The sequence below is a fragment of the Nannobrachium achirus genome (assembly GCF_963921795.1).
Source record: "Nannobrachium achirus genome assembly, chromosome: 7".
Classification (NCBI taxonomy): domain Eukaryota; kingdom Metazoa; phylum Chordata; class Actinopteri; order Myctophiformes; family Myctophidae; genus Nannobrachium; species Nannobrachium achirus.
This window is the reverse complement of record NC_137816.1, coordinates 19,222,534-19,241,221: the sequence shown is the minus strand read 5'-3', so window position 1 is coordinate 19,241,221 and position 18,688 is coordinate 19,222,534. Positions and strand designations below refer to the sequence as shown.

General features: G+C 43.0%; 3 protein-coding genes across 3 annotated transcripts in view; 1 reads left to right on the top strand and 2 right to left on the bottom strand.

Moving 5' to 3' along the window:
- Positions 1-2,409: 2,409 nt before the first annotated feature.
- Positions 2,410-3,492, bottom strand: LOC308288628 (transcription initiation factor IIA subunit 1-like; the record flags this gene model as incomplete). The annotated part of the gene is made up of 1 exon (XM_080730099.1): positions 2,410-3,492. The coding sequence occupies one exon, from the start codon at positions 3,490-3,492 to the stop codon at positions 2,410-2,412; it is 1,083 nt and encodes a 360-aa protein (XP_080586225.1).
- Positions 3,493-4,925: 1,433 nt separating this feature from the next.
- Positions 4,926-5,783, top strand: LOC308288627 (general transcription factor IIE subunit 2-like; the record flags this gene model as incomplete). The annotated part of the gene is made up of 1 exon (XM_080730098.1): positions 4,926-5,783. One exon carries the CDS (start codon positions 4,926-4,928, stop codon positions 5,781-5,783), a length of 858 nt encoding a protein of 285 aa, XP_080586224.1.
- A 1,015-nt stretch (positions 5,784-6,798) lies between these two features.
- The window catches only part of LOC308288626 (EMILIN-1-A-like), a 109,698-nt gene continuing 97,808 nt past the window's right edge, over positions 6,799-18,688 (bottom strand). The window contains exons 12-15 of the mRNA XM_080730097.1: positions 15,779-15,904; positions 14,909-14,926; positions 13,650-13,784; positions 6,799-13,332 (exon numbers count right to left, since the gene is read on the bottom strand). Coding sequence (XP_080586223.1) covers positions 13,010-13,332; positions 13,650-13,784; positions 14,909-14,926; positions 15,779-15,904 — 602 coding nt within the window. The 3' untranslated portion in view covers positions 6,799-13,009. The remainder of the gene's footprint in view (positions 13,333-13,649; positions 13,785-14,908; positions 14,927-15,778; positions 15,905-18,688) is intronic.

Below are 18,688 nucleotides of genomic sequence, written 5' to 3'. Positions count from 1 at the left end.
TGTGACCTCTTCGTCTTCTCTCCTAAACGTGAGAGTGCAGAGGGCAGGCAGTCTATGGCTCAGGGTGTTGGCTTCTCGCTGGATTTTGTGATTAAATGGTACCTCTCCTGCTTCCACTGGTTTGGCATATTCCAGAATGACCATCAGCTGCTGTGAAGCTGTCTTGATCGGAATATGTCGTGTTTTTCCGTGTGACAGGGCGTCATGCGAGTTGTGTGGTCGATGCAGATTCTCTCAGACTCCTCTGTGGTGTGTGCATTAGGTGAGCTCAGCAAACAATATGACCTCACCTTTTATTATGTTGATTACACACTAACAGGAAGATCAGTGTTCAGCCTGAGAAAGAGAGGGCTCTCAGTGATCTCACGCATGTGAATGTGAATGTCTGAATGGTCAGTGGGACCCCAGTTGAATATCATCTCAATGTTTCTACACCACCCTCCTGTCTGCTTCCCAATAAGGGCTCCAATCTGCATTGGCCACCCCTCTTGAGAGAACAGATGTGGTGTGATATGTTGAAGATAATGTGAGGGTACAAGGCCACAGATATGACCCATGACGTCATAACAGGGGAGCAGACTGCCTCGTCCACCTCAATCCTTTCGCCATTGCTTGTCATTATCTACACTGCATTACCAGTCAATCAATTTGAGTAACATCATTGTGTATTTTCTATGTAATAGTGAAAGTACCCGTAGCCAGAGCAGTCAGTACCCATTATTCAGAGCACCTGGAGGCAGTCTATGACATCAGTCATCTATGACGCACAACCTGGGAGAGATTTGGGATCTCCATGTATGGGCAAATGCTTCAACCAATCTGAGACACTGATTGAAAGACACACAGTCGACAGACAGATAGCTGCATTCATAGATATATAGATATATAAAAGGTGCATATAAGAAGATAGGAGATATTAAGATGATGCCGTTTCAACCATTTGACACATTTTACTACATCGATTTCTGATTTATGTCTCCAATGCTGGTGTAGACGGCTTTCTGTTGGTCTGCCGCAAGAGCGTGGATGTACAATGCTATAGTTACAAAAAAGGGTGAAGTCAGACATTTGGGTGGTGGGGTGGATGAAGCTTGCGAAGTGGAGGTAAGACAATATACCATAATAGAATCTCTTTCCAGTTCCTTTTACCCTGAAACCCCACCCCCTCCCAAACACATCCACTCATTGGAGGTATTTCACATCCCTGGTCTGGTTCTTAAAGTACCTCACAGCTCTTTTGGATTTCTTAAAGCCTAGTTCGGACCAAAGATTTGCCACAAGCTGAGTTGAAACTTGCAACCCACAGAATTCTCCAAACTGGTTCCCAACACTATACAATTGGATTGTCCACATTCGGGATCCTTTCATCCTTTCACTATTGCTTGTCGTCATCTTTACAGAATTAGTCAGTCAATTTGGAAGTAATGTCTTTGTGTATTCTATGCAACTAGTGAAAGTACCCATTGTCAGAGTACCTGAAGGCCAGTCTATGATGTCAGTCGTCTACCCACCAAGCAAGTCATGATGCACCAACATGGGAGAGTTTGACCATATATGGGCATGTTTCAACCAATCCGTGAAGCTGACTGAGAAACACAGACGACACACAGAAGATTCCTGCATTTATAGATGAATATATAGGTACCGGTATATAAGAAGCAAGCGGATATAAGACGGATGGCACAGTTTCACACGACTAGCAACTTTTAAGGAATCAATGTCTCACACAGAGAAACCCACAGGGAAGATCAAGTCAGGTCACTCTGGTCTACTACAAGAGCATACGGTGAAGTGAGACATTGGGGTGGCAGGGTGTATGAGGAAGCCTGCAGAGGAAAGGAGCAAAAACAACAGAATATCTTCCCCGGAATTTATTTTATATCCTATAAGCCCACACCCACCCTTTAGAGATAGATACCTTTATTATCCCAAGGGGGGAAATCAGAAGAGGCCGTCCTTCACATCCCACAAGGCCTAGTTTGGAGGTTCGTACAGTACCCCAGTTTAGTTAGAGTCACACAAAAGATTCTCCTGCAACAGAAGTTCCCAAACTGTGGTTCTCACACTATAAAACTGGATAGTTGCATCAACCTTCTTCCTTGATCTAAACCTCCAGGCCAGCAGAACGGCTAAGTCTATCCAGGCTATGGGATATACTGTAACAGCCGTAGTCTTTTCCTAAAGAATACATGGATTAACTAGACTACACTCTGTCGAGGTGACAACTTGCGCCATGTGCACTCGTAAGTACTGCGATCGGTGCTGTTCAGTGCTGTCAGACAGATACCGCCGGAAACATACACCACCGAACGCAGTACTTGCACTCTGCTGGCGCAAGTAATGATGCAATTTGGGACTTCAGTGCTCTGATAGGCAATATTTAAACATCCTGGCCACACTACACAAGCTTCACCATTCAGCATCTCCGTTGGCCTTGGAGAAGACATAGTCTCTCCCATTCAGATTCATGATTCCATCCTTAAGTTGGAATTTCCATTTGTTCTTAGTTCTGTGGATCTTGTCATACTGGCACACCACTACATACTCTGTGTCAAACTGATCTGGGCCCTCATCACTCAAGTCGTCCTCACTGTTCAGTGGTGCCTCCTCCTCCGCTTGTCCATGCTGACCGCCCTTGTCCTCCTCGCCTTTATCCTTTCCCTCCTCTTCATCATCTTCGTCTTCATCGTAATCCTCTTCCTCATCATCCTCGTCCGAGGATGTGTTGTTTCCCGCTCCGTCCAGCTGTAGAAACACTGGTGGTGACTGCTGCTGAGGCTGCTGAGGCTGCTGAGGCTGCTGGAGCTGGTGAGGCTGAAGGGGCTGCTGAGGCTGCATGGGCTGCTGCTGTTGTAGGGCTTGTGGCTGCCTTGGGGCCTGTGGTGCAGTTGCACTCTGGCCCTGTTGAGTCGGCTGGACCTGAGCTGCTGCATGACCAGGCATCTCCTGTGCATTGCTGCCCTGGATCCCTGCCCTGTTTGCAAAGATGATTGGCTGTGGCTGACGAAGTGGAGCAAGAACATGCTGCATGCCAGGGGCCTGTGCGGAGTGCGCGCCACCGGGATGCATCTGCTGCTGAAGCATGACCTGCTGCTGGGGCTGCTGGATGAAGTACTGAAGCCCATTGGGCCCACGCACCACCTGCATGAGCTGGCCTTGATTGATGAGCGGTTGGTATGGAGTCCCTCTATAAGCCCAAAAGCCCATAACCGGAGGAGCAGCTTGGGCCTGTGCTGGCTGCGCATACTGCTGGGCTTGTTGGAGGTGGTGCTGTTGATGCTGTTGCTGAGCGGCCTGCATTGCTGCTGCCTGCATTTCAGTATGGAAGCCCTCCACAGCCTTGGATTGCATCAGTTTGTTCTCCCACAGCGTTTTCAGCTCTTTCAACACCTGCTCGTCCACTCCGTCATTCAGGAAAAGCCCATGAACCTCACTGATAACATCCTCAATCACAGACATATACAGTTTAGGCACTGGGTTTGTGCTTGCCATTTTGTGTGTAGTTGTAGTGTGATACTGCACGGAAATAGGCGAGACTTAAAGCCAAAGTGATTTGCTTGCAAAAGATTATTATTACCAATCAAATCAAACTGATTTATTCACAATATCATGCTCCACCTTTTCAGCCGTTAATTACAGGTAATATCCTCCTTTATATAACAGCTGTGAGGTTTGGAGGGTGCTATATATACTTTTGATCATTAGTTACGTCACCAGCATGGCTGGTGACGTAACAGGAGGAGGTGGAAGTGAATGGCGATCCCTCAAACAAGGGCTCACAAATCACTGGAACAATCACAAAATGCATTGAAGTAACTTCTGATTTATTTGATATTTTCAGAAATATAAAACATAATGAAACTGGCTACTGGAGGTCAATGCCGGTCGAATTGGAGTGTGTGTGTGTCCTTGACCAATCTATACGAATGAATCTACTTCCATTCAGATGGGAAAGAAAGCAGACAATACTGTTCTCAGTGATAACCACCAACTAACTACGCAGCAACATACAAGACCAGTAAGACTCCCTAATCAGGAGATAAGCGACCGTCAGGTGACAGGTCGCATGTATACACAAATTGGCCTTAGCAACTTCATGGTGGTGCTAGAAGAGGGGAATGTGAGAAATCAGGGGCGGAGGTTGTGGTTTGCCAGCCAAGGAGTGTGTGTGCAAAGTTTGGCATGGATAGGGGCAACAAGTAGGTCGGGAGTGGCTTATTGTCGGTATCAGCCGGTAACACGCGGGAGTCTGTCCCCGTTACAATGCGCTAGACCCCTGGGAGATGGACTGCTGAGGTGGAGCGCCACACCTACCATCAGCTCCCAGTACTTGCCGCACGACTTGCCAAGCCGTGATACTCATTCGCTGAGTTGGCGGTGCCCGGAATCGAACCCATGACCTTGCGGTTCAAAGGCGAGAGCTCTACCGACTGAGCTATCCGGGCAAAACATGTGGTATTGTGTTGATGGAGATCTCCGGCAACGGTGCCGGAGATAAGAGTAGGGCCAAAAGTGTGACTTGACGTGACGGACAGACGGAGGGACTGACTGACTGACGGAGGTACCGGTAACTGCGACCTGACGGTCGCAACAACATAGAACTCAAAGAAGCTATCTAAATAGAAACACACACCAGTTGATCCCATATCAGAAATTCATGTAGACGTATACAGGAGTCAGGACTCAAATTGGTGTTGTTCATGAGCAATTCATGTTTGTTTTGGGTGATGACAGATCAGAACTCTTTTATCCTATATAAGGAGTGAGATAAGAGTGAGCAGGCAGAGTATTCTGACTCCGAGGAGCAATCAGTGGGTGAAGCATTGTCCTCTGGCTTACATGGGAAGATTCATCTTTCATTAAATTCATAACCATATATATATATATATCTGAAAACAAGGAGCCGTCTCAAAGAAAAAGCAAGGATGGATCCTGCTCTGCGGAGGGAGAGAGAGCGGTTCAAGAAGAAAGCTTTGTCCACTCCATCTGTCATTGACTTACACAAGGCCAAAGTTGACAAGGAGGGTTTCTCAAAGTCCAAATACAATGCTCATTCAAGTGGTTCATCTGGGTCTAAGCACTACGCTCACTCAAGTAATGGCTTCTTCAATCTGAAGTCTGTCTGCCAGGCCACGATGGACCAGTACATGAAGACAAGGCATCAGAGAGGGCAAACACACTTCTTGACTCTCGAGGAAATCCTGGATGAGACCAAACTGCAGGATATTGTCATGAACCAGAAAGAATGCCTCAGTGAGTACTTGGTCAAGAATCCAAAGATTGACGTGCAGGATGGTAAGTTTTCTTATAAACCTAAGTACAAGCTGAAGAACAAGAAGTCCCTGCTGCGGCTGCTGCAAAAACATGACCTGCTGGGTCTGGGTGGAGTCTTCCTAGAGGATATAGAGGAGGGCCTGCCCAATTCAACCAGTGTCATTAAGGCTTCAGAGGATCAGATCACCTTTGTTACCAGACCAGACAAGAGGAAGGTCCTATTCTACAATGACAAACACAGCCAGTTTGTGGTGGATGAGGAATTCCAGAAGCTGTGGAGGAGTGTTCCAGTCGATTCCCTGGATGATGAGAAGATTGAGGAGTACCTCAAGATACAGGGCTTCTCCATGGAAGAAAAGGGACGAAGTAAAGTGTTTCCAGGGCAGAAAAGGAAGAAGGCGAGCATCCAAAAGAGGAAGCGCTTCATTACCCACAATCACCATTTAACTGGAGTGCTGGAGGACTATTCAGAGGAAGAAATCCAGAAAGGATTGATGCAGAAGCTGTAGTGGAGAATGAACTTATGAACCAGAGAGAGTGATGTGGGTACTACCTACTATGGAGATGACTAAATGAATTGCATTTTGCATTTTTATAGCGCTTTTCCAAGTGCTTTACAATGGTTCATTCATTCATACATTGGGAAGTGAAGCGGCGAACATTCAACACCAGCGTCCTCACTTCCCACATTCACACACCAATGGTGGCAAGCTTTCACCAACCAACTCATTGGGGGCAATGTGGGGTTCAATGTCTTGCCCAAGGACACTTCGACATGTTGACAGGAGGAGCCAGGATTTGAACCTCCGACCCACAGATCATTGGCCAACCCAGCTCTACCTCCTGAGCTACAGCCACCCCAACGACTAACATCATAGTACCTCCAGTTAATTGTCATGGGGACCAGTCTATATGAGACAAGAATGGCCTCCAAGTACTTGAGGCGCAACTATGAAGGTCAGTCAAGTTGGGCCTCAGAGTACGTGGATGCCAGTCTTGTCACTCTTCTTTGGGAGGCAGGCCATCTACAAATGGGTCTGTATATCTGTGAGTCTGGAGCTAATCCTGTGAAACTGGAGTGATTATTATTGCCAAGCTTTGTATACACACTGCCAGTAGGCCAAAGAAGTAGCCCCCTTTTGTTCCATGTTTTATTCAGTTTGATCGAAATATCTACCTTTCAGTTTTCATACTGGAAGTCAAGCTTGATTCAAGCCAAGCGGCTTGGAAGAGAAATGAAACCATGTGACTTCCATAGAGAATGAATTGGACCCCCCCCCCCTCATTCTCAAAGGACACAGAGAGGATACATGACTTTACTGTTTGTAGGAAGCCTTAGAATTCTCATTGTACTGTATGTATCTTTTCTTTATTGTGACGACAGGAAGCTAAGGTGTAGATGCTATAGGGGAGAAATACTGTAGGAAAGCTGAGGGGGAGACCGTGTAGGAGAGACACAGTAGGAAAGTGTATTGCCACCACACATGAACGAAACACTACATACTGAACAGAAGAATACAACACTTTGAAATTAAATATCTTTATTGAACCACACATGGAGTTGAGTCTCACATTCAAGTTAACAGTTGTAACTGTGGTAAAGAAAAGGCAAGACATAGCATGATAACCACAGCTTGTTTTTTTGGTTTTCTGCTTATGAAATCACCTGTTTTTGGCTCATTCATACAGATGTGGTCAGTTGGGAAAGAAAGAAAATACATTATGCTCTACTCCTAAAGCACAGCTCATATGGTCAATATGCATTCACTGACGTATTGCTATGTTTATGGCAATGTAGACGTTTACTCACCCCATAACGTCTTGAATACAAGGAGAATCTTTATAGCATTCCTTTACGGTGAATGAATGAAAACAAAATATAAGAAAATACTTGCCAAGATTAACATCAGCAAAACTATAAATAATCTGTTTATAAAGTTCAAAACAACAGTCAGTGTGTGATCAAATCCTCTTGTTTTGGCTCGCAGTGTTTGCAAAATAAGATAAGAAAATAAACCTTTTATACTACTTCCAGTTCAAACGAAGAGTGCCTGGCTGTGCCCGTGGCTTCAACAGAAGCTCATTCACACACACACACACACACACACACACACGCACAAACACTGCAAGCTGTTTTGAAGCTGTTTTACTTCAATTCATTATTGAATTGTATTTTCTTATTTTTTGGACTCCTCCTTAAGCGTAAAGGAATCAAATGTTATGAACAAAAAATATCAAATTCAAGACATCACAGGGCGAGTAAACGTTAGAAGTAATGTTTGGGGTCTTGGTTATCATAATACTGCATTTGTTTTGGCTTTATGCATGAACAATGACTTGTTTTTGGCATATCATTCTGTTGTCATATATTGACTATAAGTAAATCAATCATTATTTTTCCAAGCACATCCAACGACACGTGTCTATTCTATATTTGTTCGCACAACTGTGTCATTTTGAAATGTGCTATTTCATCAATCAACATTGTTGTGTGGCAAAGTAGCCTATAAATAAGGTTTGACACAGATACAGGCCGCTTGAACAGCAGCTGTCTGGACATAGTGACAGACTCGGTATGTACAGTAGAGGATGAAAACATGAACTATGAGGCTAATAACACATATTAAAATCATACACAATAAAATCATCAGTATTTATTTAACTCTTAGAGTGTACAAATGTTTGTACACTGTCTTGCAAATGAACACTGAGGATTTTAGGAGAGCGAAGGAGTGTAAGCATGGCACTACAAAATGTGAAACTAGTAGCAAACTTGTGTGGTATTCGTGGCATAACATCATTGAATAATTTTCTGTTTATTGTACATCCACCATTTAGTAACAGAAATAATATTGAATGAAATCAAATGTTTCAGGATTTGTGCCACGCAGTCATCTCAGGAACAAGTCAAATTGTTGTCTTACATTACATATCTCATAACAGTATGTCGTAATGGTGTATTCATCCTTCCACCTCTACCTGCCAGCTCTTTTGGGATGAGGTACGCCTACTTTATCACATACAATTATGGCTTTTTATTATGGCTGAATGGGTGAGTTTTAATGTCCGACACCCACATCCGACTGCTTCTTCTAGGTAAGAGTATACAATAGAGTCCATTTGGTTACATTTGTACCCTCTCTGAGTCACATGGAGAATGAATACTGAGAATTTTATTGTGTCGTGCTTAAAAAGAGACCAATGTCTCCCTTAGGCGATGCTACTGTGTTTCCATTGAAACGGCCTCTGCTAATGGGGGGGTGAGCAGGCATAATACCTCCCTCCAGAAGATGTTGATCACTCACAGACTGCAACGAAACATCATATTTTCAGGTGCCAACTTGCGTCTTGTGCACTCGTGGCCATATATGGCCTATTTGTGCGCCAGCAGAGCGCGCAAGTACTGCGGTCGATGCTGTTCAGTGCTGTCTGTATGTATGTGGGTGGCTGAGGTGCCAACTTTTGCCTTCTTATTTATACCAGGTCACAATTGTTGGTGGTGTTGGTGGTGACGTCACCGGGTTGGTGATGTCCCCCTGTGTTTTTTCAAGGGTTTTCCCATTGGATGACGTAAACACAGACACACAGGATGCACAGATACACCAAACTCAGTACTTGCGCCTTCTGCTGGCACAAGTAATAATAAAGACAGCTATGTAATACACACTCAGTTGCAATAGTAACATGCTCTTTTGAATGTGACCTAGTGGAGCAATCACTCAATGCCAGTACTTACTGTAATTCTGCTTGATGGATTGAAGGTTATACAGAGGGAATGAGGGAGGACCGGGGAGATGGAGAGAAAGGGGGAGGTGAGAGGATGGGGGCCGAGGAAGGATGGGGGACATGGAGAGGGAGGAGAGGAGGTGGTGAGAAGGGAGGAAAAGATAAACCATCTCAAATAACTCACTACATTGTTCTAATTTACTCTTTTTACAGGGATGACCTGAAGATCCACAGTTGGTCTTTTTACCATAGTTTTGGTCTAGCCCTTTTGTGTTTAGCCTCTTTAGCCCTAATAGCCCAGCACCCACAGTCAATGTGCGTTAGGTTTCATTTGACATGACAGATTTTTGCTTTTCACTATTGGAAAATAAAACCCTTCAGAGCAAAGCGGGACCTATACGAACAGTCATGAACCGCACCCTGAAGCTGATAAAAACAAACCATGAAGTATTGCAAAACAATGTTTCAGTTAAGTCTGATGGGGGCTTGTTGGACCATGTCTGTGACTTATCATAACTCTCCTGAATGAGGGACATCCTATTTACAACCCTGTGTAAACACTCCTATCTCCCTCCATTAATGACAGCAAATTGGCCTTTTAAAGGAAAGCAGAGCACTTTGTTTATAATTGGCTGCCTTTTTGTTACCCTTGGCAACAGTTCTAGTTATCGTGTGGCTAAAGAAAGGAGGGGTGGGGGGGAACCAGTGGTGTAAGAAGTAATCAGATTGTTTTACTCAAGCAAAAGTACCACAAAATAAAATACTGTTATAAGTAAAAGGCCGGTATAGCAAATCTAGACTTGGGAAAAGTACAAAAACATTGGCATCAAAATATACTTGCAGTACCAAAGTGAAAGTACTCAATTGTGGCATCCCGGAGCTAGATCAGCTATTTCTGAATAGCTGAAATATAAAATAGGGCTTAATTGGTTAATGTATGTTTTGTAATCCTAATCTAAATCGGCAAAGTATCTTGTAGCTGAAGTGGTCAACATTGAAATACCCCAGTAAAGAAAAATGTACTTAGTTACTTTCCACCACTGGAGGGGGCCTGCACTGCACTGCAGAAACTACTAGACCTCATGTCATTGCTGTCGGGTTGGACATAAAAGGTTTCCACCTTGTATGCCCAAAATCGCTCCTTTATTATTATTTTAAAAACATTTTAAAATAGTGAAAATAGCCGAGTCTACATGCTCACAACACGTCACATTATGACATGTTGTGAGCCTATAAATCTGCTATTCTCACAACCTTTGTGTGACACTCTTGTACGGTGAAGCATTCATTTACAAAAAAAAAAAAACGAAAGAATAAAACATAAAAATATTTTTTTGAAATATGGAGCTACAAGGTTTCTGCCCGACACAGCGATAATACTGAGAATACAGAGACTATGTTTGTTTATCACGTCTTCATTCCAAATGTTTCCCTTAGAGTTTCACTGTAGTGGGTTACATAACTCCATCCTCTACTGGAAGCTTACACTGGCATACACAGTGTGTTTTTCTTGTGCATAGCAGCCTTCCTAGCTGAGAGGCTAAAGTTCCTATAAAAGGCAATAAAATGCCCTTTGTTCGTGGAGAAGATTGCATGAGGAGATTTTCATGGTGGCAGAAAGCAGATATTTTAGCCTCTGAAATCCTCTAGCAGCTTTAGTCGTAATCCTGTCTCTGCATGGTCATAGGCTACTTGATGATGGCGTTGGATCAGTGGTTCTCAAACTTAATTTCCCCCAAGCACCTCCAATTGTGTGAGTATACAAATGTACACTCTCACAGTTACAGACATATAAGGGTCCATTTGGAACCCCTTCAAGGAACCCTGAGAGACCCTGCTTTGAGAACAACTGAGCTAGATGGACTCTGTGCCATACAGAGTACAGTATGAGCCAATTACCCTCTACTGTTGTCTTAGATGCTATTGCATTAATTTAATTTACACATATACAGCATCTTATGAATTTGGAGTTATGCACTGTACCAAGCTAGACAGTGGCAGGTATAGGTGAATGTTTTGTAGGTGTGTAGTGTATAGTATAGTGTATGTTGTGGTGATTTGCCATGTGTTTGTTTTGGGAACCATGTATGCAAATGGAATTTCCTTTATGGAGTAATACGGTTTTGATTTTAAAAGCATTCATTATAATGGAAGGATAAGGAGTGGCTAAAACGGCATGGCATTTCCTTTGTTGTTCTGTTATTAATTATAAAGTTGTTAGAACTTTAGAATTAACAATGTCACAAGTTCTATTATGTTTCTTTGTTGGATGTCTTTTTTTTTCTTCTTTTTTTTTTTTTTTTGCAATTTTGACCTCTTTGGGATCTATCTACATATTTAACATGTGTTGCAAAATGTGTTCAATAAATGTTGGACATTTGAACCAAAGGTCACATGGCAGGATATAGAACACATACACAAAGAGCAATAAAGGTGCACCTTAATTAAACAAACAAACAAAACAAACATTCACAATGTGAATTCATTTCAATGGAAAACAAACCAGCGACAGCAAAGCTACTAAGTGACTTTCCTTCTCTTTTCCTGTTCTCCAGACTAGATCTAAATAAATGAACTTTGGTTTAGACTCAAAACCTAAACTGTTGGTGTTGGCCTGTATTTATAAAAACCTATAAAAACTTCTCGTTGCATCGCTAATGTCTTTTTGGAAACGACAGATTGCTGTATCTTGTCAAGGGAGCTTAGCATATTTAAAACATTCAGAGATGTTAAGAAACCTTTTAACCAAAGCAGCATTGCACTTCAAAGGGGTTTTAACAGCTGCACAGCAACAGTGGCACATGTTGCAGTTGTGTAGAGCACTGCTAGCTTTAAAACAAAGACCTGGCGGACACAAAACGCCTTAAGAGTAATAATTTATATACTGTTGGATGGTGGTGTTGTCGCTGACAATAACAGGCTTGAAAATCCTATTTTTGAGCGACACCATTGTATGACAAAGTATACCCAACCACGTATCATGACTTGCTTTTTACAAATGTTGTATCGTTGTCTGACACACTGTTGTCTTGTCCAGTTCTTTGAGTGTTGAATGTTTAATGGACCACAATGGTCTGCTGTACTCTTACAAATGTGTCAATAAAAAAATAAAACACGTCAACAATTCAAAAATAGCACATCTATAAGCTATTTTCTGCATTTTTTGAAATAGGACTTAAGTGGTTTATAGTGCTTCTCTGGGAACACACGTTAAGTGAGAGAAACACAACTTTGCTGTGATTTAAAAAGGCACAACTGGTTCTGGAATACCCCTCTTGCTGAAGCTTCAGAACGCAGGCCATGGCTCTTTGGCAGGATAGCACTTTGCAGCAAAACCGCTGCATGGGAAGGCATGGAGACCTCGTGGTCGTCTTTGGTACATGGATTCCATGATGAGCTGTTGTACTCATAACCCATGCCTGGAGTGACTTATAGAGATTCAGGCATTGAAATAATTATAGAAAAACAACACAATATAAAATTCCTGCAGTAGTACAAATCTGTGTGGGGGACACATCACAAAATGCTGGACGATGGGTTAGAATACGAAGGACAAAGGTCTCTGCTCAGTTCCTGTTCTATATCCTGTTGTCAAACTGTTCATCAGTTCTCATCATTCTCTTAAGGCCAGAAATGATACAAGACCGACTTGACGTCATACATTATGCCATTAGTTCCGGCTTACCTTTGTTTACAATGTCAACTAATGGCCGAAGAAAAAGTCAGCGGTTCACATTCTCTGGTCCCGTCGTTGTGTTTGTTTGCTGCTTCTATAAACCAGACATCACTATATGAACACAGTGAGACTTAGTGAGAGTCCCATAATAGCATTCATCCCTCTCTCTCTCTTCATTTGTTCCTTCCTGTTGCCACCATTCCCTCTCTCACTCCGTTCCTCGTGTCCTTCGCAAAGGTCCAGGAAGAGAAGTTGAGGTAGGGTGGTGACATCATGAGCCTGTCCCTCCTTCGGGGGGGGATGAGGGGATGGGGGCGGGGTCGGGGGAGTCAATCACATGTCTTCATAGAGCAGCATTCCGCTGAAGATGGTGAGGGGTTCCACGGAGTGTGCCAGCTTGCCCATGACCAGGTCGATGCACACGGTGTCTCTGGCCTGCAGCGGCAGGATGATGTTGAACACGGCCAGCGAGCCGGGTGTGATTTTGGCCTCGGCTACAGGCTTGTTCTCCAGGCCCTCGGGCTGGTAGCCTCCAGAGTCCACCCGGGCCATGCCGTAGTTGGATTTGGACAGGACCGCCTCGATCTTCTCGTTCTTGTGGCCCGTCAGGATGGCGCTGAAGAAGTAACGGCCGTCCACAGGAGCAGTGAACACACCTGAGGAACAGAGAGTTGCGTTTAAGTACTGGCAGCACAGTTGTGGTGTGAGTCTGAAGACCCATTTAGTCCTGCTGCAACCTATACGTTGTTATACTTTTCAATCAGGCTGCCACCTCTGTGTCTCATTAGTTGTAAAAGCAACATAATTTATTTAAACGTTTTTGAATAAGAATTTGAAGGTTTTCAAAAAACGTGGGTTAGGTTTTAGAAGGCGTTTTTAGAATCGGCCTCAGATCTACAATGGGTTAAGCAGTCACAAGTGGCCAGAGTCAAACTAATTAGACGAATTACTTAATTATCCATGCGAGTCATACCTGTCCTTGGATCATAGAAGTCTCCCTCGTTGACAAAGACCTTGTCAAAGACGATGGTGGCAGCTCTCTCCATGGGGATGGTGAGAGCAGCCGAGAACGACAGCTTGGGCACGTGAGCGTCAGCACCAGGCAGACCTGAGCAGGACAAACAGGCTTAGTTCAAGCTGGAAGCAAAGACAATTTGTTTCTCAAATGTGATCTTTAGGACTGACTGTCCCCACTGTTATTATATGTGATCTTTAGGGCTGAATGCAGGGACGTGCTGGCCATTGGGAAAAGCGGGACAATTCCCGAACGGGCGGTTCATTCACGGCCGGTCCAGGCCGGCCATTAGGAAAAAAATAAAAATAAAATGTCTGCCTTCGTTCCATTTTGGGGGCTGGGCGGCCAACAAAGTAAATCGTCACTGTCAGGCAGAAACCTCGTATCTCCAAGTTTCAAATTTGTAGATTTTTTCGCAAAGCAAAGCCCTGCTTCATCATACAAGGCCGTCGCACAAAAGTAGTGAAAACAGCAGATCGTGCGAGGCGTTGTGTGCTTGTCGATCGGCTGTTTTCACTAGTTTAAATCATTTTGAAAATGATAAATGCAAAACAAACGGTTTTTGACACACAAGGTTTCCACCCGACAACGACGAAATATAACTCATGTAATTGGCTTGTCACTTGTCATGATCTGAAATGGCAAATCTTTGAGTAGCAGCAATGAGGGCCTCTCCAACTCTTTTTCCCGGGCTGAATCAGGGGCCCAGCACGTCCCTGGCTGTTGCTATTGATCAAATCAGTTTAGGGTATTGAGACAATCGTCCACCTACAGTATCTGCTTTGGTTACTGTAGTAATGACATAACGACACAGGTGATTGTGATTAATTTATGCGTACTGAAGCTCACAACACACTGCGATACAATACTTGTGAGTTTGTAGATCAGCAATTGTTTGCCATACAACAAAGTATAAATCAGGCTTCAGTGAGAGTTCAGGCTGAGACATATCTTTAGAATATTAGATCTCAGTTCAAACCATCAGGTATTTGGGTCAAATCTGATTAGTAAAAATCAATTCCCATGTGTCAGACTAGGCCAAAGTAGCCAGGGAGACAGGCATACCAGTGCTATTGAGCCTACATTCAGAGAGCATCAGGCCAGGCCAGTTGCAATAATGCATAAAAAGTATAATTAATTGATGTCATACAGATTTAGTTGTGCCTTTAAATAATGCATAGCCTAAATAATACAGAAACTGAAAAACAAAGACCTACCTCGTTCACCTTTGGGACCTACAAAAAAAAGAAGGAAAAGGTTAACATTTAAGTTATGCACTGGAACACAGAGCATAATTAACTAGGCATCATCTGGGAATCAGATGTAGAGGTTAGCTCTGGTCCATAGCGTTAGTGGAGTTCTCCCTAACGCTATGTTCCCTCTACCTCCGCTCTGGCTTGGCAAAACCAGAAAGCCCTGTCGCCCGGTCCGAAAAAAGGTATCAGTGGGGATACCTTTTTATCAGTGGGTAGTTGAAAGCTTACTCTACTTAGTAGACGCAGTCTGAGCCCCCCACCACAAGCTTAAAATACATTTCTATTGCGAAATGAAAAATATTCCACCGGATGGAGACACTTTTTCTGGTTGAAGACAAAACAGCGCTTCCAATGTCGCCGGGCTTGAATAACACCCAACGAGACTAATGCTCTATTAATGCGGTCCTGCGCGGCAGTAGTGAGTTGGCACCGTGATGGCGACGACAAATAGTGAAAAACTAGAAGAAATGGAGTCTCCATCCGGTGGAATATTTGTCATTTTGCCCTAGAAACTGTGTCCACTAAGTAACTCCCCACTGGGTGAGGGGCGAAACAGTTTTTGTTATTTTCAGACCAGACGATGGGGCTTTCCGGTTTTGCCAAGCCGGAGCGGAGGTAGAGGAACATATATAGCGTTAGGGAGAACTACACTAACGCTATGGACCAGAGCTAATGTAGAGGTCATGGCACAACAATGGGATGTCACAATGTCAACAATGTGATGTCACAACGGGTCAGCAGCTATAGAAATGAGGCGTTACAGACAAGATACGGACATAGTTTTTCATAGTTAACTGCGACCTACGGTCGCAACAATCAGCTTGTCTTTACCTGGTTGTCCTCTGAGACCATTCTCTCCCTGTCTTCCTGGAGGTCCGGAGGGGCCCCTTAACCCTGGCAGCCCGCTGAAGCCTCTCTCTCCGGGGGGTCCTTGGGGGCCTGGTGGGCCGGGCAGGCCTGTGGCAGTGAGGGTTGGCAGAAAGTATACCAATAATAAATAATCAAATAATCAAAACATTGACACAGAGATATTGTATAATATTATTCAGCACAGAAGGAGATACTTGTTGATCTGCATAGCGAGATAGTGAGTTGTTATGCAAAATGAGCAACAATGTATATTGAAATTAGATAGATACACAAAGATGGTACCATTAAAATCTGTCTTTCTTTATGTTGTTATCAATTATCAACATTTTATGTATGTATGAGAAGATTACACCGTCGCTTTTTCTTTTTAAATGAATGCCCTACAAAATAATTGAAGTGCAGCTGAATATACAGAATAGAAACTAGTTCATGTTTCCAATGTGAACAAGTGACTTGATCAGTGATCAGTGATGCTCGCATCAATGACGCTTTAAATATGCCAGGACCTACAGTTTGTCCATAACATACTAACAAATAGCCTACTAGGTTAAAGTTGTTAATACTTGTGCATTTGGTCTAGATTTGGTTCACCAGCAATATCAAATACCTGGTGTAGATGAGAATTCATGACAGGGATGGGTACAATATGTCACTCCTGCCTACAGTAGCATGTAACGTACTGTAATCTTTTCCCATAATAGCCTCCACCCCTCCATGTGTACCTATATTATTTCCAACCGTAACCGTTGGAAATAACATAACATAACATAACATAACATAACATAACATAACATAACATAACATAACATAACATAACGGCTGTTTAGTGTGGCTGTTTAGGGGTGCAACAGTTAATCAAAGTAATTGATTTAATCTGTCCAATTTGTTATTTAGTAAAAAATACAGATGTATACTTTAATTCAATAGTAAAAATGTAGCAATGTAGTTTAAAAAAAGCAGCCAATCTACAACCTCGCCACGTTTCGCCAAGTTCTGTGCTTAGATCTGCTATTTCTTGCTATTTTTGCCCTACACCATTGTACGATGAAGCATGAAATAGGAGTGGTTAATGAGACTAATCGATTTCGTCGATTATTATCAAATCAAGTAGAATTTGTAAAAAAGGGGTTCTCAATTATTTGATTCATATAATAATTTAGATAATAATCACTGAGAAAATCCTCTAAAGTTGCGAGAAACTAACACAAACAGATAGCTGATAGCTGACATCAAACAAGTTTTAACAAGCAATTAATAACAATGATCAGAACAGTGAGAGGACAATCAAAATAGATCATATGACACAATTGCACATTCACAGACATGTAAAATGTACTGTATATGTTGACCACTGAGACAAAAACAAAGGTTAGGGAGTAGGGACATTACACTTTACACACAAGTCACATTGCTTTCAAAACCATATACTGCAGGAGCTAGCGTGTGTGTGTGTGTGTGTGTGTGTGTGTGTGTGTGTGTGTGTGTGTGTGTGTGTGTGTGTGTGTGTGTGTGTGTGTGTGTGTGTGTGTGTGCGCGCGCGCGCGTGCGCGTGCATGCACACATTGTTCAGCCTTTGAAGTGTTGTGTCATGGGAAGTATTTCACCACACTGTTCCGCACACAAACATAGCGTGTTCGTTTGAATGTTCAGATTAGTCATGTTTCTACTCTAAATACTCTGGCCTTTTTGTGGTGTTTGATAGCCTGTGGTGTTTATTGTATCTGGGCACCGTGTAGTGAGTAAATGTGTTACATGAGATCACACACACACACACACACACACACACACACACACACACACACACACACACACACACACACACACACACACACACACACACACACACACACACACACACACACACACACACACTTAATATCTATAGATATCTACAGTACTGTATATTCTCTCTCTCTCTCTCTCTCTCTCTCTCTCTCTCTCTCTCTATCTCTCTCTCTCTCTCTCTCTCTCTCGCCCTATCGCCCTCATATATATCGTATGGATATTTCAAATTGTACTTCTTACTGAGTTTCATACTATAGGTGGTGTTTTGGAAGTGCTTTTTCCCAGCGATGAGATGATTAATAACAACTACCTACGTCAGAGGTGGGAAGAGGGATTTCCACCTCCGCACAGTGAAGCTCACTCACAGGTCATTATGTGGAGCTGGTGGGCTTTAGCAATGCAGCCTGGGTTTCTTCTGGTTACCTAATGGCTTCTCAAACTGCTAAACTACTTTGGTTAATATACTGCTTTATTTGTCTCTCCTGAAAGTCATTTGAGGTTAGCCTGCTTTCAAGCCCTGCTGTCCTCCAATTTGAGAGGAAACTCTCAGATTTGACAGGATTAGCATTAGAAATACATATATACAGTACATGACAATGGTTTAGTTAACAGTTAACACTGTTCGTCTTTGTAGAAGTCCCATTTCACATATTGATCTTGAGTCTTTGCTGCACTACAGTACCGATGTTTCTGGTTGACATTGGCACATTTCACTCAGGTTGTTTCTACTCACTCGTGTCACTTTGTCTGCTGACCTCACTCAGCAACGAAATAAAAATAAAATCAACAGAAATAAAAATAAAACAATTCACAGGAGGCAAGCAGTGATCACCCCATGATGTGCACTGCAATGTAGTTTCAAATGCACTACATTGTAGGCGTATTTTGAGAATAAAAAACTAAAAAAGAAGAAGACACGTGTGAAATGCATGATCTGGGCAGATTGCCCCAGGAAATGTGCCAATCTCAACCCAAAACAACGGTACATACTGTACTGTAGACCAGTGTTTATCAAACTTGTACTGTAGACCAGTGTTTATCAAACGTTTTTTATAATTTCAAGAAGCCCCATAACTCCTTGAGAAT